The sequence below is a fragment of the Pavona decussata genome, unplaced genomic scaffold (assembly GCF_977016875.1).
Source record: "Pavona decussata unplaced genomic scaffold, jaPavDecu1.1 SCAFFOLD_9, whole genome shotgun sequence".
NCBI lineage: Eukaryota > Metazoa > Cnidaria > Anthozoa > Scleractinia > Agariciidae > Pavona > Pavona decussata.
The window spans coordinates 4,776,518-4,802,168 of record NW_028145432.1 but is presented as its reverse complement, the minus strand read 5'-3'; the positions used below and the strand labels follow the sequence as shown (position 1 = coordinate 4,802,168).

Sequence of the window (25,651 nt, the reverse complement as noted above, 5' to 3'; positions counted from 1 at the left end):
GTAGCTTGTTCAGTTTCACAACTCACCATCTCCGACTCCCACCGCCTTGCATCGCCCTTGATAATCAACAATAACTCTCGCAGAGTGTGCGGCACATGTACTGGAGTAGGTCTCACCATTCACACCACACACAGGAGGCAAAGGTGGCTTGCATTCATCCTGAACAAATAGAAAACAGTCACAACACAATCAACATCTTCACATGGAAAGCTAAAAGGTAGGTTTGTAATAACAGACGTGCATAACAGACGGACGGAAGGTTAGTGTAAACGTGAAAAGTTAAGTGCGTCCACGAAAAACCTACAAACATTGTCTTGTAAAGCCAGTTAAATTTACGTCCACACGCATAAGAAATTACTGATACACGACAATAGAATGAACGAGAGTGGCACTGGAAGGTAGGGAAGTAAATAGCGGGTGAAGGCGGTTAAATCACCAACCTTGCAGAAGCCTCTGTACCCCAGACTCTTTCGGTTGAACTGTAGCGAGCAGAGGTTTGGGTGCTGACGGTTTTCCGTATCGCAGACTGGGTCCAACTGTAGATCACTACAATACTTTCCTTCAGAGACTAATATAAACACAAACAGAAACATTAGAAATGAAGAATTTTATACTGTAAAATCGCTTGAATAACACCACAGATGCACTGCGTTACAACAACTTCCTCGGCAAAGTAAGAACGAAACAATCAGTAGAGAACAGAGAGGACCTTGTATTGGACATCTTCATGAAATTTTCATAACCTGCGAACAGTGCTTTTATTCCCCTTATGGTCGCTCGCTTTCCTTTTCGTGTTTCCTGTGAGAACGGTTTACAACGCGAGACGAAATCAGAGCCTGGTCACCTGACTAAAATTTTCATCGCTCCAATTTATTTAAGTCAAGCGGACGGCCTGATTTCGATCATAAATTACGCATCAGTTTGAAAGAAGGCTTCAACATGCTAAAAGAAAATCAATAAAAATTCGTTGCGGGATCGCAACTTGCCGCGGAAACAAACGGAAAAGTTTAATTAACGCGCAATTTTGGAGACTCGATTGACATACTACTATTCAAAATACCGGTCACGTGTGATACAGAATGACTGCAGCCTCGTTCCAAGGGAGGATGAGAACGAGGTTGGAATGACTGTAACACTTTGGTCAATTGTTCCCAACAGAATAAAAAATTTTTTATACAAATAAAAATATTCACTTAACAGAATTCATTAATATTCTCACAAACGACTCCTTACCACAGTAATATTGATTGCAAGGTTCATAAATAGAAAGGCAAGTCTTTCTTTCCACAATACACCTGGAAATAAAAACATTAACAAACGTTTTACGGCAAAACTCACACCAATTAGCGCACACAAATTATAGCGGCAGATATCTTTCATACATGTATTCACTTTCAGCGTATACTTCACAAGTACCAATTTAATAAGTCTTCACTACAATGAATGCCAGTTATTAATTAATGCACGAGGACTAACAAAGCCATTTCTCCGTCGCGTCTCAGCGTCAAATTATTACCAAGTCTTCAAATAACAAACACGCAAAAATGGAGCAATAAATCCGATACTAACACACTGTTACACGTACAAGGAATGCCTAAAAAAATTGGCCTGATCTGGACAGAACACCACACAGAACATAACCTATTATTTATGGGTAAAAACTCCTGGATATATTCTACTTACTTCTCATCAGCTGCACAAGGGTTTGACCGGCATGGATCAATAGACGCACAGTTTCCATGGCGTAACTGAGAGCTAGTTAAACCAATACACCTGTGATAAAAAACAAGCACGCAAAAAATGATTAGTGCTTACGTCAGAGCTGCTAAGCTCTAAAGCAACTAGGGGAATCAGGGAGAGGGGGGGTGGGGGCACATGTTTGGTTTATCAACAGAGCGATTCGCTCTGACGAAGGGCTAACGCTGAAAACGTCAGCACTCCAATCTCTTTACGGTGGCCAATTTACCTTTGGTTATCAAACTCTGTAGATAAACCAACCATTCTTCTCTACTCCCCAACGACGCAGCACCGTAGTTTCTAACTAACCCCCCTATCGATTGGGGAAAAAGCACAGCCAATATTACGCCTTGGATTACACCAGTGTTTCCTATTACTTGGCACATTTCTTCAATTTGAGACTACTTAGAAATACTGATATATATCAGAGTGGTTAAGTCTTGATATTATGATGTTAGCTAATTTCCTCACCGTGCCACACAAGGGTTAGGGTAAGTTTTGGCATCACTGCCACACACAGGCAGATACAAATTCTTACAACCACAGGGGAGGGTCGTGATTAAATCAGTGTCCACGGATTCATTGTCAGGAGTCTGGTTCCGCTTGGGTCGGCCTAGAAAGGACATCAAGAATTTAAGAAAAAACACACAACAGAACAGAGCAGTACATGGCAATCAAATAATGCCTACACAGACAATCATTTCAAAATGTGTGATCTGCTGCACACAGATTAAGTACTATATGTGAAAGAATTACTAAATTTCACTCACAATTATGTCAAGTGACATGGTGTAACTGAGTATATTGGGTCTACCAGTGTACTTGGCAATTGCTCCTAACTAAATTGTCAAGGTTCCAACAACACATGCGACTTACTTGCATTGTACTCTGGTGAAAACATAGATATTGGGCAGTGTCTCTTGGTACAGGTCAGCTCTCCAGAGAAACATGTGCACAGATTACAGTCATCCTTAAATAACTCACCATCGTCTACAGAAAAGGGTCCCAGAAATCACATCATTACATGACAAGGAAATAAATGTATTGTCAATTTACATGACTTTACTGTGTAGTTGAAGGTTTTGAGTGGTTGAGTGTTTACAAGAAGCTCCTGACGGCCAGTTCGAATTCTCAACAGTTTATTTCCCATAGGTTGATGCAGTTAAGCTCAAATTACTTGTTTAAGCCAAAGCTTACATAGTCTAGGAGCACCTTAGAATGGTGAGAGATTTTGTGATGCATCCTGCTAATGCAATTGGCGCAGTTTGGATTAAACAAAAAGGAAACTGCAAAGGATTGTGAGTACGTTAACTGAATGGCTGAACCATACTGCCGATTGCCACCAAGAGTTTCCACTTACTTATGTAATCTCTCTTTCCCTGTATAAAACACGGCTTTCGTCGAACACATTCCAAGTTTATGCAGTCGCTGAGTTTAGATGTTCCATCACAGTGGCAAATTCTGTAGCAGCCAACGCTGCCACTTGCAACAGGCACCTGGCGACAAAAAGTAGCATTAAAATTTCCACCAAATGAACCCTGTTTTTTATGTTTTGAGGGAATAGGAGACATGAGTTGTTAAAACTCTGTCCGCTTTTTTCGGTACACGGCAAACAAAAAGGTGCAAACGTGTGCTAGAAAATACACGTTGGAGTGCACGAATGTTGCCAAAACAATTAGCCATTGTCAACAATATTTCCTGGAAAAGATGGACAATTTTTTTTGGCAACATCTGGACACAAACGTCACCTCGTATTTGCAAACAAATACTCTGTTGTGCGAATTTAAAGCATCTTGATTCATCATCATCACGCTATGTACATCATGGTGAAGGGGTGAAAATAGAAGAGAGAGGATCTTAGCAACGTTTGACTGATGAAGCAAGACTGTTTTATGTGGACTTACCCTGGCATATTCTCCCACTCGCACAAGCAAACTGGAAACATCACCAAGTGGACAACCTGTGTAGAAAATAATTAAAATAAAACACTTGTATGTGAAACCATTAAAACTGTAAAAATAAACATAGACTGCTTGCTCCACAACGTTTGTCTTCGTGAATTTTAAGAAATTTTAAAGATAAAAAACTAAAACACCAAAACAGTTTGCTTCCTAGCATGGAAGCAGCGCGTACATACATGTACGTAATTATACTCCTTAAAATTTCGCCTATAACATCACTTTAAAACTTTGCAATTTTTTTTGTTTGTTTTGTTTTCTTTTTTTAAATACACTTGATTGAAGCTTGCACCTATTTTGTGTTTTTTCTTTTGTCCGCAAAAATGTGTAAATTTTAAACCCTATAAACCGCACGTACTGTACATTTATTTTCTAACACGAAGAATGCAATAAGCTTAGAGGTCAAGCACTTCACATTTGCATTCAGAAATAAAAGCACATGTGGTTCTTAGGGTTTAAAATTTACATATTAATACAAATGCACGCATGCTAATTAGATCACCTCACAATACCATCGGGTCATGTTGTTTACCATTCACACTTTGCACTGGACAAAGTTTTCTCAATAGATGGTAAAGGTAGTTACCTGGAACACATGTGTGTGATTGACACCTGTCAAGTATAGCTCCATAGCAACTCCTGTTTATGTCACACACTTGTTCTTCCTTGCATGGATTTGGATGACATGGGTGGGTCACTGTAACAACAAACAACAATGCAGTGAGAAAAATAATCACATATTCCATACAGTGAAGGTCTGAAATGCTGTGTCAGCAGACAACTTCCTTAAAAATCATATTTGAAGTTGCAAGAATTTTATCCACCATACCTCAAATTTATGCAGTTCAAAAAGCATCACAGCCCTTATCTATACATATCAGGTTTTGTGCATCAGACACTAAACAAATTTGTGGATATGATTAACCCTTCTTAATAGTCATCCTTAAAATTACCTTCATCTGTCACATCAGCATACTTGCTTGGCACTGAAAAGCAAACAATATGTATCACTCTTCAATTGTTTATTCTTGAATGTTTTAAAACATTTCATTTCTCCTTGCAATGTCAATGCACTGCCTTCAGTTGTAGCCGTTCACTGGGAACAACAATAGTACGATCAACTAAGAAATAAAGTTTTGATTTGCCACAATGTACATGTAATGTATTTATGGCGACACTTACAATTCTTCTGCGGGGTGAGATCAAATGTCAGCATGTAAATGTGCCACTGGCAGCCACTATCAATCAGTATCTTGATCCCACCCACCCACCCACCAAACCCACGCATCTCAAGAAGTAATACTGAACAGACTGTATTACGACAATGTTAGTAGCATAACATACTGCCCCCTTACTAACAGAGACCTTGGAAAATTGAGCAGCTCAGGACATAATTAAAGGCATAATATCTGTATGACGAATTTTAAGTTGATGTTTGGTTTATATTTTATCAAAAAAACAACCAAACTGTTGCAAGCAAATGGACAGCATGTCAACATCAGCTTAATCAAAACAGTTGCCTTCACAGTTTTATGTACATACCTAGATATTCTTGGAGGGAAATACAAGGAGCTTGTTTGTCCGGAGGTGACAATTCATCACAAACTTTTTCAGGAGTCAAAGATGCCAGGTGATCGCTGAAATTGCGGCATTTCTCAAGAATTTGAACACAGTCTGGCCTAAAAAAGAACAGATCATTTGGCAGTCAAAAAAGAAGGAAGGATTAATGCCAAAGAATTGTCACCTTTACTAATCCAAAAGAGAAATTAGGTGTTGTGAGCCATAATGCTTGATATTCACCATAAGGCATATGAGAGTGAAATAATAAAATAAAACCAGCAAGCTGAATGCTACATCCTGAATGTCAATAGAAAACCTGAAAAATCAGTAGCTGAATACAGAAACAAAGATACAACTAAACAGAACATTGGAAATACAAACCTACAAATTGTGCTTCTATGAGATTTGACACTACAAGGTTTTATCTGGAGTACACAAGCAATGGCCTGGGGAAAAAACAACAGCCAAATGTCACAAGATTAATTATTTTAATTCCTACAGCTTGTCTAATCTCTGACAACAATGGGCTTGATGATCAAGGAAAAAGAAAAGCATTGTGGTTCATATAGTAATCCATTATTCCCAACACAAAAGTACACAAGAGTACAAGAGCGTACTACATGTAGGAGTTTCAATATGAAATTAAGTGCTGGCATTAGAGCTGGAAGAAAATACTGACAAGAGTATATTAGCGCTGACTTGGGACTTTCCTGACAAAGTTTTCTGACACAACCCTGTAAGTTTCAGCCATGTAAGGACCACTACTACGAAGAACCTGGTAACCTAACAGTTGCTTTGAGTTGCCAACCCAGTAACTTTATTCTAAAGCGCCAGTCACCAAATGGCCAGAAAAGAGAGAATTTAACTTAATGTAGGGTTGTGGCTGATCATAGAAACTTAAACTTCTTTCCTTTCCAGGCAGGATTAACTGAGACTGTGGATTTGAACGTTATTTTGGCTACACAAAATCGGAAGGTTTTACCCCCAAGTCTGAATCTTGCTGATACACGTAATTATGTATCTAGAACTATCTGCTCTTTCAAACTTACAGTAACACAATGAAATTTTTAACAGTGTAACAATCCCACAAAGTTACAACTCCAATGCATACCTTCCACGTATCAGGCAAGCATTTCTTGATGTCCTTGATTGGAATCATAGCATTGTTGGGCATTTGAACAAAGCCTTTTGTCCACTGCTGAAGGTGAGTCTTGGCTTCGTGGTCCGACCTGCTGTTACAACTGCGGAACAGTTCAGTGTGCCTGTGTAATAAAGTGAGTTTTACTTGGGAATATTTTAACTTGAATTTATACTGTCTTCTAACTCTTGCTTCCATAAATATACCTCTCCTCCCAGAAAATTCTAATTTCGCTTTACACTCTCCTTTAAAAACTTTGGCTTCTGAGAAACCCCTACCCCTTGGGATTTCCAATGACTTTCTGTGGAGGATGTGTAGATATTTTCTGGAACCGCACACTCCAAGGATTCCAAGGTTTTTAGTCAGTTTGCCTTGTACATGTGCTATTTGAGTTTTCCAGTTCAAATGCTCATCTAAATTTACACAAATTTAATTCTCTCTTGTACCAGGGTCCGAAATTGCGCTTTCCTGGTCGCCAATGCGACTAAAAATTTTGCACTGGCGACCAGAATTTCACAACTAGTCGCCAGCGGGCGATTAACTATTTCATGCCACGATCATTATACAAACAATAACTTTGATTTTCAGCCAAATCGATAAAAATAAAATTCAAAGTCGCCCACCAATTGCTCACTTACTTTTTACCTTTCCAATGCTTTTGAAGTATATAACCGATTTTCCTTTTATTATAAATCTATCACAGCCCGAGCAGTGCGAAGCTTCACCGCCATGTTTTTTGGACGAGAAATGCGCACGGTTGTGGCCTGGTGCGAACAACATGGCGATCCGTTGACAGAACGCGAAAGGAAAGATCGTTTACGGTTTTGAACATAGAGCAAAGAACCAACCGGCAGTTTTTCAATTGGGTACATTTCTTGTCCAAAAGGTAGAGAGAAGAGAAGGTATAAAGTTGACTTGAAACATTTAGCAGTCTTATGAAACTGCGTATATAGCCGGCATTCGATTCGTTCGTCGTGGTTTTTCAGTGGTAGGTGTATAAATCGCCATTGCGGCCCCAAACGCAAACGCGTTCTCTTCGTTCTGATTCTTAAAAGAAAAATTGGCGACCAGAATTTTCCATATGGCAACCCAAAATTTTGGTTTGTGTTTCGCTGCGAAGGAAAAATTTTATTGACACTTTTTTTCTGCTTTTTGGCGACCACATTTTTCCATATGGCGACTGAAAAAAAAGTTTCAGTCGCCACTTGGCGCCTGCCTTAAAAAGTTAATTTCGGACCCTGTGTACATTAATCCTAGGCTCTACAAACATTTCCTACATTTCAGTTATTAAAGCTCAGTGTCATTTCTTTGTCTAATTAAAAGTAGGTGGTGGTCAACTAGAAACCCTTTGCTACTTTGATCACCACACGCAGTTTATAATTTGTACTGTATTTATTTTTATCTTGTTATCATTTGTTGTAATACTTTTCTTTCTATATTAATGTTGTGTAAATAGTGTGAAATAAATGAACCATTAAGTGAACCATTAACTTTTCAGACTTGGCAGAATGCTGATGTACCAGCTGCCTGAAGGCATTATTTACTAGTTAACATGGCAGTCAATTTAGCAGACCTGTGCACACTTTTTAGATACCAACCTGTTGTTGAAGTTTGTACAGAAGCTAAGGCCAGAGCAGCCCAACTGACATGGTTCAGCAACTGTAAAAACAACAGTCACAATGTCACCTTGGTACGTTTTAATGGTCCTAACAATATTCTTTAATGTGAAGGGACAAGGGAGGGGTTAAATGCATGTCACGAAGATTGACCAGCATGATACAGAACTCAAGGGTCAGCACTGATGAATCTCTCAACCTTGTTCAATCTGCTAAACTGCAGATTAATGCCACTTAATGCCAACATTTCAAACTACATAAAAATGATTTCAACCTGCTGCAGGACAGAATGATAGTGTATGTGTCTTGGAACGAAAGGATTGTGGTTAACAAACCATGCCAGTGTTCTTGTGTTGATGGGTAACACACATGTATACTTTTTTCAGCACCATCTTGGACAAGAAAGTTAAAATTTGTTGGGGGATAAGCTGGGATGAAACTTGTGTATTTATCTTAGGTAACCACAATCTTATTCATTTCATGCGAAACAGATGGTCTACAGTTGAAGGGGTGCCTGGAAAAAAGCCCCAAGTGACTTCTGATAAACTGCTAAATTCTCCTTCCAAATTTTCTTGTTTTTGCTAATGTGAAATAAAAGGAGAATTTGACCTTACATCAAAAGTCACTTAGTGCCTTCTTCCGCGCATCCCTTCAGTTACTCACCATCAGCCAAACAGTTTACCATGTTGATCTGCAAAAAGGCAAGAGCAAGAGATTTTGTTTATTCACAAACTGACTCAAGAGAAGCAAAACAAAAAGGACACTCAGACTGATGTTATGAGAAGTATAGTGAGTCATACCTCTTTTGGGTTATAACCACATTTGACATCAAAAGCCTGCCAGTTCTGTGCCTTGCCCCAATTAGACGTGTACATCTATTAAAACAAACACATTAACATAATTTATATCATTTATTTTGGTAAGCCCCTACTACTCAGAAATGTCACACATTCACAATGTATAAATACCAGACCTCTTAAGTCTCAGGATTTTGCCATGACATTCACGGTTTTCAGTTCAGTCTCACAGTCTCACGACAAGACACAAAAATCTCACAATATACAGTCACAAGCTGAAAGGATATACATTCAATTTCCTTCTATAATTTCATTTTTGGCTTGCTTAGGTGACTTTCTTGTGCGCATTCTGTGCAAATCAATCCATTAAGTTAGAAAACAGCCTTAAGGTCATCCGTCTGTTTGCTGGAAACACAGTCCATGACCATATGTAGAAGACATGTGCCAAATTAGGTTTCCATTACCAGTCACTCGCATTTTGGTCACTCACATTTTCAAAATGGCGGAAATTGCACTTTCTTTTGATTAGCACCTGTGTTTACTTGGTATTGTCTGCTGGTCAATGAATCTCAAGATTTTTTTACCTCAGTCTCCAGATTTTCGGTGGTTTGAGGTTGAGAGGTCTGAAATACAGTGTAAGTCAAAGAAAGGCATCCATAAAGATTATTTTTGGGACCAGAGTTGATGAGTTTCTTGACTGATCAAAGGAAGGGTATTTTACTCTTGTCAAAAGAATAACCAAGCATGGGAATCTATTCTGCTGTGCAATAACGAATGAAAATAGTTTTGAGAAAACAGACAAACCTGAATACACAGACGCCAGCAATCAGAGTCTTTAGCTTTAGAACAGCACTGGAGCCGAGCACTGTCACTTCCTAACACTGAAAATCAGAAAGGAATTAGATAAAAATAATCAACGACCTCATGCACTAAAGCAAATTAATTTAACAATAATTTTCCTTGAACATAATATTTACATGCCAAATGATATGATAAAGTTTACATTAGCAATGAATGACAGGCTATTTCTAATGAGGATCTGCACTTCCTAACATAAATGCACTTCTACTTGTTTTCCAGTAATTCATAAAATATTTCATTTATTTTTATTGCATTTATTTTACCTTGTACTGGAGGGGGTGGTGCTCCTGTAGGGCAAACTGGGCCTGCAAAAAATCCAGTTATAATTATAATTTTATAATTTTAAATTTATAATTTAAATTTATAATTTTAAATGAATGGACCAGAAAACCCATACCCAGAATTTTGTAATATTGTGAACACATCTCACTATAGTTAGGGGGTGGCGGATGCTTCTTCAAAAACTCTGGGTCTCGCAAAATTTTAGACGAATTTTACGGGTCTCGCAAACTTGCTTATTTAGCGGTTATGTGTGTCTCGCAGACTTGATTTTTTCGTGAAGCTGTCTTGGAGTCTTGATTTTTTTGAAAGACTAAGAAGTCTTGAAGTCCCAATTTGTTTGTATGTTTCTATAAATGACGTTTTCTCTGAATTCCACAATAAGTATCGCCATGTCCCTTTAGCACTAAAAAACAGCAAGTAACTTGTTCTAGGATATTATAACGTAGTGTTGTGGTGGAATTTCCAGTTCCAGCTAGTTCGCAGAGGCAGGATAAAAGGCTGAAAGGGGCGTCAAGAAATCCACACAAGCCAATTGATAGCTCACAACTCAATGTCTTGCACTTGCACTATTTAAAAACACTTCAAATCAAGTCTCAGTCTTGCAATTTAAAAAGTCAAAATGCCTCAGGCTCGCAAAGAAAAACACTGGTCTCGCCTTCCCACATTACCATTTGCTACCACTATAATAATATTAGAAAATTTGTTTGTAAATTTTATGTGTTCCAAGCCCACAGCAATTGGCGTGAGCTGTTGCGGAGTCCCTGCCTGTATTGTATCATTTACATTATTTGTTTTGTTTATGTCATCTATATTAAGTTGGCGAAGCTAATAAAATAAAAATAAAACTCATGTACGATTAATACACAGGTGTACAGGTACTGTCTGGAACTTTTCAACTCTTAGGTTTGTAAATTTCAAACAATTAGTTGATGTTTCATTTTAATTAAAGACTCTGGCTACAACTAGTATTGATATTGACACTGGAATAAAGTTGCTTTTAATGAATCCATATATTTTGGATTCCAAAATGAAAGTTAACCAAGGGAACTGATCATAACAAGTTTGTTCGAAGAGGACCCACCTTGTCTGGGGTAGGGGGGTTATCGAAGACACCACCTATCTTGTGAACATTACCAACAAAATTTCATTGGCTTTTAAATTTGAGTTGACACAGAAATATTCAGCTAGCAAGAGTCAGCATTGCTAATTAAGCAGGAAAAGTGAGGATTGAATCTCACTGTCATTTTTTGCTACTGGATAGAGGGGGGTACAGGCAGAGACCAAAATCTATTTTGTGGTTTGGTGGGTCCTGTTTGAGTGTAGTAGTTTTGACCGCTTCCCTAATAAAGTGTTTGCATTAGATCTAATTTTCTCTTTTTCTCTCTATTTCATGTTGATGAAATTGTACAACTTCTTGGAGAGCTATGCACAGATTTTGACTACTCACGAGGCTTCTTGTCTGCATTAGTCAGAAGACAAGTCCAAAGCTCATTGCGCTGAAACCAAAAAATAACACAAAATTTAAAACAGAACTGCCAACATACCAAGACCTGATTTTTTCTGGATGAAAGAATAATTTATTATGCTTGACTAGTTTAATTCAAACAACATGATACTGTAGATACCTCAGAATTGTCTTGTGCAAAAGGTTCTCCACAAGCTTGCACTAGATTTGATATCAAAGTAGTGGCACTTTTTTGTGACTGGAGGTCCTAGCAAAGCAGGAAAACAGAAAAATAAGTTGACAAATTTTAAAGAAAATAATAATAAATTATATGATGTCACTTTGACCACACACCTGTCTGCAAGTTCTTTTGCATTTCAAATCATCAGCCTTAAGCTTTTTACAGCATTTCAACGCTAAAAGGAGGTAAGACAGAAAAGAAATTTAATGCATATCGATTGAATGAAAAAAGTATTAGCTCAAGAAAACTCCCAGGTCTGTGATTATGAAGCAGAAACTTTGAATATTCACCTTTTGGTTTTGAATCTGTTTCTTGCACTGTAGGAAACAAAAAAGAATGATTATGAATTACAGCGTTTTCAACCACCCAATCTTACATTATCGTGTAATATGCAAAGCTACAATCTTGGACAGATTAAAATGAGAAATTAACCCCCCCCCTCCCCCCAAAATCAATGAATTCGCGCGCAAAGCAAAATGTGCCATTTTTCCATCATTAAAAGGCGGGGCGGGGGAAGGATGGTCTTAATTTTTCATTTGATCTGTCTAAGATTGTAGGTTACAGCACACAAAATTACATCTTTTTACATTTTTTACAAGAACTGCAAGATGCATAAATTAAAGCACACACATCACGGGGTTTAAGTATTAAGGAAGGTGCACATACGTTCTGCGCATCTCATGATACTCGGGTTTCCTACGGGTGGTAGCTACTAATATGGGAATATTTTAGCGTGTTTTAAAATTATGCAGAGATAGCAGAACTTAGCAAGTGCTTTTGGTATCCAAAAAGAAAATTGGGGGTAACCATGCATTTTTTAGAGATAATAAAGCTTCAATTTGGAAAAACGCTATACATTGCTTTGTATTTTTAATTACTGCTTTTAAGAATAACTGTTGCTAAGTTATCTCCAAAAAATGCATGGTCACCCCCAATTTTCTTCTTGAATTTTCATTGCCCTTGCTAAGATCTGCTTTTCCTACATAGTCATAAACTGCACAAAAATACTAATATTATTAGTATTTTTGTACTTAAGGACGCCGTGCCTACTACTTATTAATAGGCACCGTCCTTAACTACACTGTGTTGAACATCCCTTTTATTTGTCGTATATTCTTACCAGTGCATGGTTTAACATCAGGAGTCAAACTTTCTACACATGACACCACATGTTGGTATCTTGAACAGGCCTTTTTTACAGCATTCTGGACTGCAGTTGATGGGGCTTGATCTGATGAAAATACCTACAAGTTTGGGTATGGAATGAGCAGGTCAGTACTTTGTAATTTCTGCATTTAGAGCACAATTTAGAATTTCCCTACTGGATGTAAAATCCTTAACTTCTCCCTCCATGACCTTAATTTTTTTCATTGAACCCTTTCCTAGTCATGAAAACCCTGTTAATAATTGCTTCCCTTGAAAGGAACCTTGTGGCCCTCAAAATGACTAACAAATCCTATGACTATCATTACAACCTAACACCCTACAGTCACTCCACTCTGATCCCATCAAACATCCTCCCCACCCTAACCATCACTGTCACTTCACCCTCACCACCCCCCCACTATCACTGCTACTCTACCCTCTCCCCCTTTCATCCTCACCATCACTCTTTCCTCTCACCCTTCTGGCCACCATTAATACCACTTCACCTTCATCCCTCATTCCCTACCCTTATCATTAAATTTACTTTACTTTCATCCCTCCTTGACCTTCACTGGCCTGTTCCACCCTCACTTAATTCTCACTGTCATTCCAACTCCACCCCTCTCCCCCCAACCTCACCCTCATTATCACTTTACTCTCACCTCCTCCCACCATCACTGTTTCTCCTTTTCTACCCTGCTCACCCTTACTATCACTTTACTCTTACCTCTGCTCCACCATCACTGCTACTCCATCCTCAGCCTCCCCACCCCCATCCTCACTTCTATTGTCACCCCTCCCCTTCAACCCCGCCCCGTCCACACCCTGCCATTACCCACCCTCCTATCTCCTCTTTCTCACTTTCAGTATGTAACAAACTAACCTAACATAATGGAACCTCAATTTAACGAACCTCTATACAACAAAGTACTCAGTATAACAAGCAATATTCTCCAACCTGGCCTTTTAAAATATATGGAACAGAACCAATATAATGAACCAATTTGTCTAGTCCCTTGGCACTTCGTTAAAATAGACCATTTCTGAGTTTCTTTGAACCTCACTATGAAAGCGAGGCTAAGTGCTAAACTTTTCATACGAAAATTAGTTTTGTTTGCAAATGAATGTAAACTAATTTTCATAATAAAAACTTTGCACTTTCATGATGAGGTTCAAAGCAACTTGGAAATGATCTATTGAGGTGGCACCACACCAACCCAAGCCATTGTCGGTATCTCACAAACCCATCACAATCAACAACAGGCTCACAATCAATACAACAAATAAAAATGAAAATCTCTTGTCAAGCTTACCACTTGGCAGGCCGTGATGCAATTCTGTGGAGCATTCTTGCAGCAGTTCCTTGATGCTGTTATTGAAAAGAACTCATTCAGCAAACAAAATATTTACCAATCAAAAATGCATGACAAAGAAATTAGACGAAGAAAGAGGCAGCTTACCCTGATGTCTGTCCACACACCGGAACATTGCACTCTAAATAGAAAGAAATTTAGGTACACAGATCAGTTTGATGGATTGAACAATCTGAAACTAACTAACGACTGCAAGACACTTGCAATTTACAACTTTTTCAATCATGCCCTAGTTCCACTTGCTTTTCGTTTAATAGAACAATAAATAAATTTTAAGTCCAATGTCAAATTACATCTACAGTGTGCATAACATGTCATTTTATGTGGTATGCTCTACTGCGGCCACCAACAAAGATTTTATGAATAGAAAAATCAATTCAAAGACAAATTCCTTGACAGGCACACTTCCTTGCAGAGATTTGGCACTTTTTAACCCCTGCACGGTCATCATAACTTTAGAACTTTTTTAAAATGTTTGTAGAATGGTCATGGTTAGGCACATCTCATAGTGAGCAGAATTAATGGTTAACTCTTATTTGTCTGAATGATTAATTACCTCTTCCACTTCGGAGCAGTTTTTCCTCAAATTCTCTGGCTTTCCTTGGCGGCATGCTATGCGGCATTCAAGAGATACAGGGAGAAGACAACAAGTTCTGGCAAAGGTGGATGGGCTTGTTCCAATATAAGTGCTGATTACTGCAAAAGAGATTAGAACAGATTCTTGAGATGTACCTTAACAAGAAGAATGGATGCCCTTTCAGCTCTTAAAGCTTGAAATGACAAATATTATTTCTTATATTTCTTAAACATCAACATTGCGAACTTAAAAGTGGCAGATCAAAACAGCCTGTCACAGCTTAAACATTATCATGTTAACATTGAAAGGAGAACCCAAATTCAGATGTTGAACATGCTAGAAAATTAATGACAAAGTTAAGATGGAATCTGGAATTGGCAATTTATACCCTTTGTCAATGAAATATGGCAACTTAACTAAGATGTTGTCACTGTGATTAGGATAGGGGCCATCATTCACCTCTTGAGCACTCTAACTAGCCACACCCAACACTGCTCCAATCACAGAGTTGCTCAAAGCTACAATGCTCCATCATCCATTCTTGACCCCAGACAACTTAGGCTTACTGATACAATTCATTCTTATTTTTACAAAACACAATTTTTTTAGAAAAAACTACTAACACTTAACTTCTGTGCCAAATTGTTTACTGCAATTATATTGGCCTATGTCCAGAAACTATTATCGTGATACATTAACCTTAAAAGGCAAACAAAACCACCTTCAACTACTAACAGTAATTTGAGGCTAAATTGAAGCAATTGTCTTGAAGGAGCTCTTAACAGTCACCTGGTGTACTCACTTAGACCACATGGCGCTAGACTCTTAATTGTCAATCATATATGTTAGGAAGGTGACATTTCAACAAGCAACATCATTTTAAACTCTCACAGTTCAGTCTGGCTTGCCATTATGACTTGGAATAAAATACCAGACTTTACTATTCCTTAGCAATGCATGAATAAAAAAACCTTCCCAGCTTTCACATTAATTGTGCTATAATTATCTTGGCCTAACCAGTAACCATTATTGTGATATATAGCTCAAACGCAAAAGCCAAACAAAATCACCTTCAAAGACAGCAATAATTGAGATTAAATTGCAGCAATTTGTCTGAAACAAGCTCTTAACAGTCACCTGGCTTTTAACTCACTTAGACTGCATGGCACTAGACTCTTAATATTATTGTCAATCATATGTCTAGGAAAATCATTTAAATAACCAACTGAAGCAACATAATTTTTAACTCTCACAATACAGTCTTGTTAAATCACTAATTTATCATAGCACAAGCCTTTTTATAACTAATTTAAAAATACTGATTGTACACTGTACATCAAAACAAACAAAAATTATCCTTTAGTTTACAATTCCCCTCACTTTCAAAATTTCTCTGCTTGACAAATAAGTAATGATTGTACTGTAATGACTATAATTATTTCTTAATGGAAGACGTCATGCGTGCTACTTTTAATGTTGTACGGCGATTAACCAGCCTAACCAAGCAGTTAGGGGAAATTGAAACAATAAGCTTTATAAATAACCACCACTACAAAGAGCACCCTTCTGCAGTTGACACTCCCTGTATTATTGGAGCCAATGTTGAGTCTTGTAAATTGGTTCCGCAAGGTTGTCACCACTCAAATGAATGCTTTGGATATTTTAATCCACCTGTGCTGCCGCTAAATTATGAAACATCTACCACAATCTAACTTTCAGAAAACTTCCAACTTTCTAGTTTGGCATTCATGAAGTTCAAAAACTAAAGGCATGTTTTACAAGCACGGTGTTAGTGGCAGTTGCATCCAAGCATTCTATGTGTAACAATTGATTATATATACATCAAATGGCAGGCAGGCATTCTTTTTCCTGTGACACAGCACTAATTGAGCAGCTGTTATGCCTATTAATGGGCACCCCACGCAGATATCAGTAATGGGGTTGGGATTAATAGGGTAGCATGTACTCACCATTAAAAATGCGCAATCAAAGTGGCATACTGCTGTCAGTAGCTGCCATTTGTACCAATAACCATATATAAGATACACTCCTATGAAAAGTCCAACAAATCATCAAGGAGCAAAAAAAACTTAAATTGCATCATTATTCATACCTTTTTTAAAATACTGCCTGGGGAAACCACTAAAGACATAAATTATTGAAAATAAGGACAATGCATTTATTTCATAGAAACTTGATGTAATGATTAACAAACATTTTCAAAAACATGCACAAGGAATAACAATTTCTTTGTCTTTTTTCTTTCTTTTTTTTTTTCAATCATCTGAGCTGCCAAGCTCAAACAAGACTTATTAGCATATCAATTAAGTCTAGTGGAATACTCTGTTAACGTTTTGAAGAGAGTAACTTCAGTTGCGCTATATATAGCCAAGTGTTCCGGTACTTTGATTTCTTTTAAATTGTGACTCCAAATAACATCTGGATCAAAACAATAAACATTAACAAAACTATTAAGCTCTAAAAGCTGCTTACTCCTTTGGAGGTGGAACAACCCCTGATGCTTTATTGTTCTACTTTCAACGTGGCAACACAGGAAGGCAAATGATTTCCTTGCTCTGAATGGAATTATTTTGAAAACACGAAAGGCCTCCTACAAGTTAATTACCTATAAACACATTGCCAAAATATTTCACCAATCGAGTTTCAAGTCCTGCTGCTCTGTTGAGCATCGATCACACAATACAGAGAATCACACACAGTAAGCCATTAACCAACACGAAGTAATTTACACTTTGAAACATTAAGACAAAGAAACAAAGAAGCATAAAACACAACAACACATTACTAAGAGACTCATTAATAAGGAAACTAAAACACTCGTTCAGTTGAACAAACAAGTGAGATTAAAAAAATTAGTTGCCAAAAGAATAACATTAACGTTTCACCTAATCAGCTAAAAAAAACATATTTAAGGCAACAAGTAAATGGCTGGAGTCACTAATAACTCAAAAAAATGCAGGCCACAAATTAACATTAGTTGATTCTAATGTGATTGATGTTCACTCAAATCAATCTGACAACCTAGTGCAAAACTGTCAAAAGCATTCACCTCCCTACTGAGTGACCCGTTTTTTTAAAAAAATTGGAGAACAATTAAACCACAAGCTAAAATTCCAAATATTTTAAACAGCTAAAATGCTGCAGGTAAAATTAAAGACCAAACTAAGGCACAGAAATTAACACAACTGCAAAATATTTCCAGAACCAAATTTATTATTTGACATATTTTTGTCTGAAAAATCCTAATCGAATAAATGGTAACAATCTAAATACACAAATACAGCTGGTTACTCTAGAGCAACTTTAAACACTTCATTAAGACCAAAACTTTACAAAAATGGTCGGCTAATAACTTTAAAGTCAAAGTTTTGTTCTGCATTTGCTAAAGATCAAAATTTACAGTAAACTTACACCAAATCAATCAGAGAAGAAATTTAGACAGTTTTGTATAATTTGCAACTTAAAGGAGTATTTGAAAGAGAAAAGTATGAAAGTATGAACACATCAAGGCATGTACTAAAGTAAGCAATAAAATAATATATTACACATAGTTGTAAAAATGAACAAATGTTGAATCTTTAGTAGTAAATTTGTAACTCAATCCTGGCTTCATCCAGTTCTCTGTACCTTATAACAATTTTGGTTACAAGAGGCATACATGCATGCACACAGTAAGCAAAAAGCTACCACTGAAGAACTGCTGATTGTTGCCAATAAGTCAAGCTTCTGGCAATAATTTTTCCAGGTACAATTTTTGCTCTCCCAAGAAACCAACAATACCAAACTATACAATCTGCTTAGGGTATCAATAACTTGGATCTGGTCTCAATAGGATTAATGAACTTGCTTCTCGTGGATCAAAATAATACATTAATGACTCAGGTGTTGGTTAAGTGTGAAATGTGAAAAGATAAGCTGACAGTGAACCAAACATAAGTTTTGATAATTTCTCTACTTGTATAACATTGTGGAAGTACATTAAGATGGCTATATGAAATAATAAAACTTGGCAGCACAAAATGTTGCTGAACAATGTCATTGTTATAAATTTAATAAACCCTTTCACACTAATTGGCCACCATTCTGAATTGCGACAAACATGAATAGCTTCTGCACAATCAATTTCTGAAATATTCAAACTCAGCAAATCAATGATATCTAACCAAAGATTTTGCCGGTCAAATGACTATAGACAGGAAAAGACTTGTGTAGACAAAATTTGCCTGGGGACGTAACAGGCAAATGAGTGGAAACTTAAAAATGTAAATGTCTACTTTACAGCAAATTTACACTTCTTTTAAAATTTGACTAGCAAAATTTTTTACCAAGTAAATACCAAGTTGTCTAAGTTTGAATGTCTCTGAAATCAATTTACAAGAAGTAATATTTGCCGTCCATTTCTTATGGAAAAACTGTATTTTGTACCAAATTTGACCCAAGTTTAGAACATGGCAGCCAACTCACATGAAATGGTTCATTGCCAGCAAAAATTTAAGATTTGGGTTCCCTCCAAACCTCAAAACCCTTTTCATAACCAATCCATCAAAACATTTAAAGCTAAAAAAGGATTTAAAATGCATAAACCTGACCACAAACATATCTCCTCTAAAGCAACTTTAGTTGCAATTTAGTTATTAACTTTTGAATCTGTGCAAAAGTTCTGCACTGTAAACATACAGCATCAGAACATGGAAGTCACATGATACAGCTTGCAGTCCTTTTCTATCACACTGTTTGAATCCTTGAAATTTAAGAACTAAACCAAGTACAAAACAACTGGGGCTTAGTGCCAATGTACATCAACATGGTAACTGCAGATAAAAAATTTTAGAATTCAGTAAAAAAATTCAAGACTTTTAAAATGCCAATAAATTATTAGTGACAGAAAAATTACACACGTCCTCTGGAACAAGTTTGAATGTTGGCCATGTTTCTCTGCTACCTCCAAGAATGTTGATCTTGACTAATGAAATTAAAATTTTGTCGCAAACACTTGTATATTCACCACTGGCATTTAGACATGTGGATATATTTTGAAGAAAAATATATATTAACTTGCATTTGGCCGCGCTGATCATGCACAATGCTTGACTAACAACTCCATACATAAATATATATACAGGTAAACATATATGCATTTGAACTATTATTCTTTTATGACTTTACAGGATAGAGGATTTTTGGCAAATATTTAAGATAATTCTTACATGGATATTGAGAACAGTGAATCCAGGAAATGAACTATCGGATTTGGAACTAATTAAATGAGCTACTGTTAAAAGGATAAGGATATTCAAGCCAAAAATTAATGGGATATGGAAAATACATCTAGCCCCCCTTAAGGGACTTCTTTACACTTAAAGGACTTGCAACAGGAAAGATGTAGCTAATCTTGTAACCAAGATATCATTGACAATGCCTATTGTTTCAATCAACAGCCCTAATCTGCTCAGGCTTTTAGCCAGGCCCCAGTTGTTCAAAGGTCGGATAACTTTATCCGCTGGATAAGGCACTCTTCAGCGTCTAAAATATACTTCAAGTTAAATGTTGTCCAAGGTTTTCGTACACTCCTCAACTAAGCAGTGGTTAGAGTGTGCATATTTGCTTGTGCATGAGGAAATACTGAAATATTTGCACTGTAGGATAGTGACTTATCCACTAGATAAAGTTATCCGGCCTTTGAACAACTGGGGCCAGAACTCGAAAACTGGGCAACCAAACTGTTCAAGGGGTAGGTTTCCAGCTTACATTATTTTTTTAATATTAAGTAAATTTCCTGATGCAAATTTAATAATTTAATAATGGATCATAAGGTAACAAACAAGTATATCACTCCAACCAGCTTTGACACAAACCTTGCACAATCTCTAATTACAGAGGAACCTCTGATTTAACGAAGTGCCAAGGGACCAGGCAAATTGGTTTGTTAGGGTTCGTTATGAGATTTTGTTCCATACATTTTAAAAGGGCGGGCTCGAGAATATCCTTTGTTATAATGAGGACTTTGTTATGTAGAGGTTCGTTTAAAATAAGGCTCCACTCTAACAAATAATAAATATATTTCTCAAATTCCTATAGAAAATTTCTTCAGCTTTTTTAAAACTTTTCTATACAAGGGTTCGTGATACTGACTCAATCTATGCCATCATTCAGCATCTTTGCAGCACTTACATCATACCAGGGATGAAGTGGACTAAGTAAGTTATGTTAGGTCTAGAAAATTCATTCTATGTCAGTACATTTACTGCAATCACAATGGCCCAGTGTGATGTTGTGTATCGCGTCATTTTGAGTGCAAGATAAATTATGTAAATATAAAGTTTCCACCATGAAAGTCTGCCCAAGAGAAAATTATTTACCACAAGGAACAGTACCCAAACAAGCTGAATAATTTATAACTTATTAATTTAGTTTGTTCCCTGTAGCATGGGAGAACCATCAATGCACAGAAATTTGAATGTGTGAATTATTAGAGCCAAGAGAACCAGCCACACAAAGATAGACACTTATTTAACACCTTCCAGTCTTACACCACACTATATGGTACACAACTGTAAATGCCCAATGATCAACAAAGGAACCATCACCGGCACAGAATAAGACAGGGATCTTCTGTACGAATTAGAAAGAATTTAAAAGAGTTTGGCAACAAAGCTATTCTGAAAGGCACTGCATCATTAAAATCTGATATTATAGCATATCAAGATTTAAGAACATTCAATGGCCCCTGTAAATGACTGGCCTAGATGAGCCAAATGTTTTAAATTCTTCCCAAGTATTACATTTTTGGAAAATATGCTTCTCTATTTGCCCTTTGCACTGTTACAATACAAAGATCTAAACTTAATAAGCAACTTTGTAGAAGCTTCAAGTTCGAATTTAGAAGCAACTTGGAGGTGAAAAATTATGAAAACATTTAATGCATTTAGCTACAGTATATAGGATTTTAAAATTGAAAGGAATATCATCAACCACTTCCAAAGCAATCAAACACAATATCAAATAAGGCATTCTGATATAGATTAAAAACTGACCTTTTCCAAGTTAAGAGGGGGTTAAATGCTCAAAAACGCCCATTTAATGTTGAGCACTTTTTTTCACATGTAGATGCACTCTAAATGCTTTTACAAGATTATGTGTTAGGTTAAATAAGGATACCTTCCTCGCCACTTAAAAGCTTTGTGGCTAATACCTTAATGTCTTAATGTGTTCTTAGGACTTGCAGAAAAAATTATCAGGTTTTTTATCTGTGAAGCAAACTAGATGGGTATCTTCTGGGTCCTCATAAAGTTCCCTCCTTGCCCACCACAAAGTTTCATTTTAGCAAAAGTCTATTAATAATATATTGATAATGACAATGATAATGACAGTGAACAAAATTAACAATAAAACCTTTAAAAACTCTGTAATTTACAAGAAAAAGAATAGCCCGGAGACGAGGAATAGATTTGGTCCCAATAATATGGTCTATGAGATTAATAGGATAGCTAAATATACTGTATATTTCATACCATTAAACAACAAAAATTTTAACATTTTTTGCATTTTCTTCTTCCTTTTTTCTCTTGTTTTTCTTTCAACAAAATGTCTGCTGTAATCTCCAACCATGAAAATTAATACTGGTGATATAGTGTGGCAGTAGATTGATATGAAACCCGATAAATGCATAAAACAAATTCCTGTTCCATTCGAGCTGCCCTACCTTGTACTAATGAAGACATCGCATTGTTTTCTTCAAAATATGTCAACTTTCAGAACTATTAAACCTGTTTCCTTTCGAGAAGACGACAAAAAAAGACTAATCCCTCGGAAAACACACTTATGTAATGAGGAACAAAAAAGCTATGGTGTTGATATAAGCTTACAAAAAAAGAGAGGGATAGTATGTTGGCATGTTTGTCGCGAAGCAAATTATTTCGTTGCGCGAGATAGAACATTAACACCCAATTTGATCGCATAATTTCTTTTCTTCTTTGCAAACAAAAGACCATGGCCAAATAGCGCTGTGGGGGGAATGTTGCGAAAACAGACAGAATACACTGTTTAGAGGAATGTACTCCTAGCTTCGGGCGTAACACGAGACAGACGCCCAAAACCTGCCAAAAATTCTCGAACTAAAAAAACGCTTCTTGAGACGAACATAAATCCTGAACTCTTGTTTGATCAGAATAAATTATTCATACTAGCCTCTGGCGGAGACCAAAAACACACATTGTATTTAATGGCAAAAAAAAAAAAACCGTCGAAAAGATGCCATTGGATTCAACTCGATAGCCACAGAAGATGGTGGCTGACTTTTTTCTGTCTACATTGGAGGATTTACTTTGCCCTTTGTGTGTGTTATTCTGGAACGCTAAAATGCCGAGCATACAATCATGCAATCCCTTCTGAACGGTTTATGCTCTCGGAGGAAACGAGAAAAATAACTATCCAAGAAAAAACAATACAACAGCCCAATTAATTTTCCATTAAGCCCGCTTTGCATTGGAGATGATGCCATGTTAAAAGGTTGCCATTAACAGCGACTCAATGATAAGGAAAAACGCGCCAGTAACACGTGGGATTTAGCTGGAACCATTTCAGAATAATCCGTTACATGTAAATTAATGAAACTTCGTTTTACTGACAACAGTCGAGTGGAAAACATGGGGCCTTAAAAGCCAGGATAACTTTGGCTAATTCGGAACGCATGGATAAACACTCACAAACGGTGGCAAACTAATGGCGCGACCTTTCAGACATAATTCTCTTGAAATCTAATTCTCACCTCGTTTAGTTTTAAGCGTAAACGACAGTACAGTCTGTGAAAGTTGTAAAGTACACACACTTCGTACGATTATGCGTCTCTTTTGCGTTTACAAGAAAGGCGACGAAACTTAGACCGAAGCTAATTGGCCTATTATACGAAGCAAGGCCTTTATTTGCAGAAGTTATTAGTAGAAATTAGATTGACAATACAAGCAGATACGACTAGTTACTCCTCCACGTTACTCACCTGGATTTGAACTATTAAGACACTGCCAAAAGGAAATCTGAAAGGAGAGGATTATGAGACACAGTATTAGTGGTATGGGCGGTGAAAAAGCCGGTTATCTTTTCCATTTCTTCAGGGCATTGCAGGTAATTGTTATGCTGCAAGACTTGCTAGCACAAAGCGACAAAGCGCTCGCTAAAACATATACTGAACAAATGTGAAATATTTTGCTTACCAAATGGCCCGGGCAATGTTTGGGAAGTTCACGGAGTTTCTGATAGCGTAAACTGACGTCTGTTTCGGTATCCAACTGACATAGTAGAATCAAAACAACATACACAGATGTTAGCGGTAGCATTTGAATTCAATTTGCCTACGGTCTAAAATAAACTTGCGTGCGTGTGAATCGCTTCACACGCACAAAGTACAGCGAAATTTCACACTCAACGCTCTGAAAACGATCAAGATGAAGTGTTCATCTACTACGTTAACAACAATGAATCGTTGCTTTTCACTTTACTTGGAGTTGCAATGTCCCGCCGGGCAAGATAAAAGAGATCGTATGTAGGATGAACATTACCTCATTACAACGAAGTTTGCAAGCCCCAAATTCAGCAGCATTTCGACAGCAACTGATGGCTGTAAGATAAAAGAACGGAAATATTAGAGAGGTAAAATCCTTGTGAAGATTTCACTTAACAAACTTTGACAGCAAAGGCCAGCTATTTGACGTAAATCTCAACTAACCCGCAGACCAACATCGAGTCACCGGAAATTTACATTCAATTCAATGCAAGAAGATTCATTCGGATTCGCGTGGTTGTCTTAATTATTTCTTCAGTTAAATCCACAAACCGTGATTAATTCTAACGACCTAAAACCAACAGAACTACCAGTTCACAAAAGGACCGACTAAGGCGAGAGATTAGGCGAAGCGAGAAGCGAACAAACACCAGAATACCTGTGAAGCAAGATTCTAGCGGTTACAAGATGAATAAATAGCACACGGTCAGGTCGAGGATATTGTCGAAAATAATCACGGAATCGTTTCAAATGCAATACCGTACCTTGGCCTCTGATAACAGCACAGGCGAGCCACAATGTGCTAAAGAGCACGAGCATGTTGTCGCGGAGAGATCAAGAGCTGCATGGACTATGTCGAGCCGTTTCCAGTCTAAGGAATATCAAACGATGCATGGTTAGTGTTATAGAAATGATGGAAGAGATGCGCCTCTCAAAAGTAAGCCATTCAACGACCAATCACATCAAACGGCCAATTAGCGGGAAATTGTTGCGAGAGAAAGGGACCAATCAGCGGCGCGTATTTAGTACGACGTGTTACGCTGAGTGTTGTAAAGCAACCCACTCAGTTTGTTTTGGGTTTGTGAGCTGTAATCGGGATAATGGATGAAATCAGGATGTTGTGACAGCTCACAAGGCTAAAAAATTGACCTAGGCTCTTGTTTGTTTTGTACTGTCTGCTTTATTTGGAATTCAAACTGTACTTTCTTTAATGTGGATTAAGGTAGTTTAGAGTGTTAACGCTAAATGAAATCGACAAGCAAGTAGCTGATTTCAAACGAACGCTTAATTCGCTGTCGATCGCGCACGCGACTGCTGTATTTGTACATGTATCTTCGATCGACTTGCGCGCGATATCTTGCCTCCCCAAACATTCGACAAGGTAACATAAAACCGCAAAATCCTGCCTTTTGTAACTTTCAAAAATTGCCAGAGTGTGTTTGTACTTGAAGCTGTCTTTGAGGTTTTCCTGACAATTTTCTTTGCGTGTTCAAAAGATAAGCCTGTCATATCTTGGCTCCTTGTCAAGAAATCCAAATTACGGACTAAAAATCGCTCCAACATGTCATAAGAAAGGAAATTATCGCGAAGTAAATATTCGTCTCGAAAAGGCCTCCCCAATGG

The 25,651-nt window shown here is 37.3% G+C and overlaps 1 protein-coding gene across 1 annotated transcript; it reads right to left on the bottom strand.

Moving 5' to 3' along the window:
• LOC146488696 (reversion-inducing cysteine-rich protein with Kazal motifs-like) lies at positions 1–25,041 on the bottom strand. Its single transcript, XM_085119501.1, has 30 exons — positions 24,793–25,041; positions 24,306–24,364; positions 23,961–24,035; positions 23,747–23,783; positions 14,710–14,849; positions 14,241–14,274; positions 14,094–14,149; positions 12,755–12,878; positions 11,925–11,951; positions 11,748–11,809; positions 11,575–11,661; positions 11,397–11,445; positions 9,931–9,972; positions 9,611–9,687; positions 8,810–8,884; positions 8,673–8,700; positions 7,992–8,052; positions 6,367–6,517; positions 5,637–5,701; positions 5,238–5,374; positions 4,649–4,681; positions 4,282–4,392; positions 3,642–3,697; positions 3,098–3,233; positions 2,614–2,727; positions 2,209–2,350; positions 1,684–1,773; positions 1,234–1,295; positions 441–568; positions 1–159 (listed from the first exon to the last, which is right to left on the bottom strand). Exons 1-30 carry the CDS (start codon positions 24,845–24,847, stop codon positions 16–18), a joined length of 2,457 nt encoding a protein of 818 aa, XP_084975627.1. The 5' UTR covers positions 24,848–25,041; the 3' UTR covers positions 1–15.
• Positions 25,042–25,651: the final 610 nt, after the last annotated feature.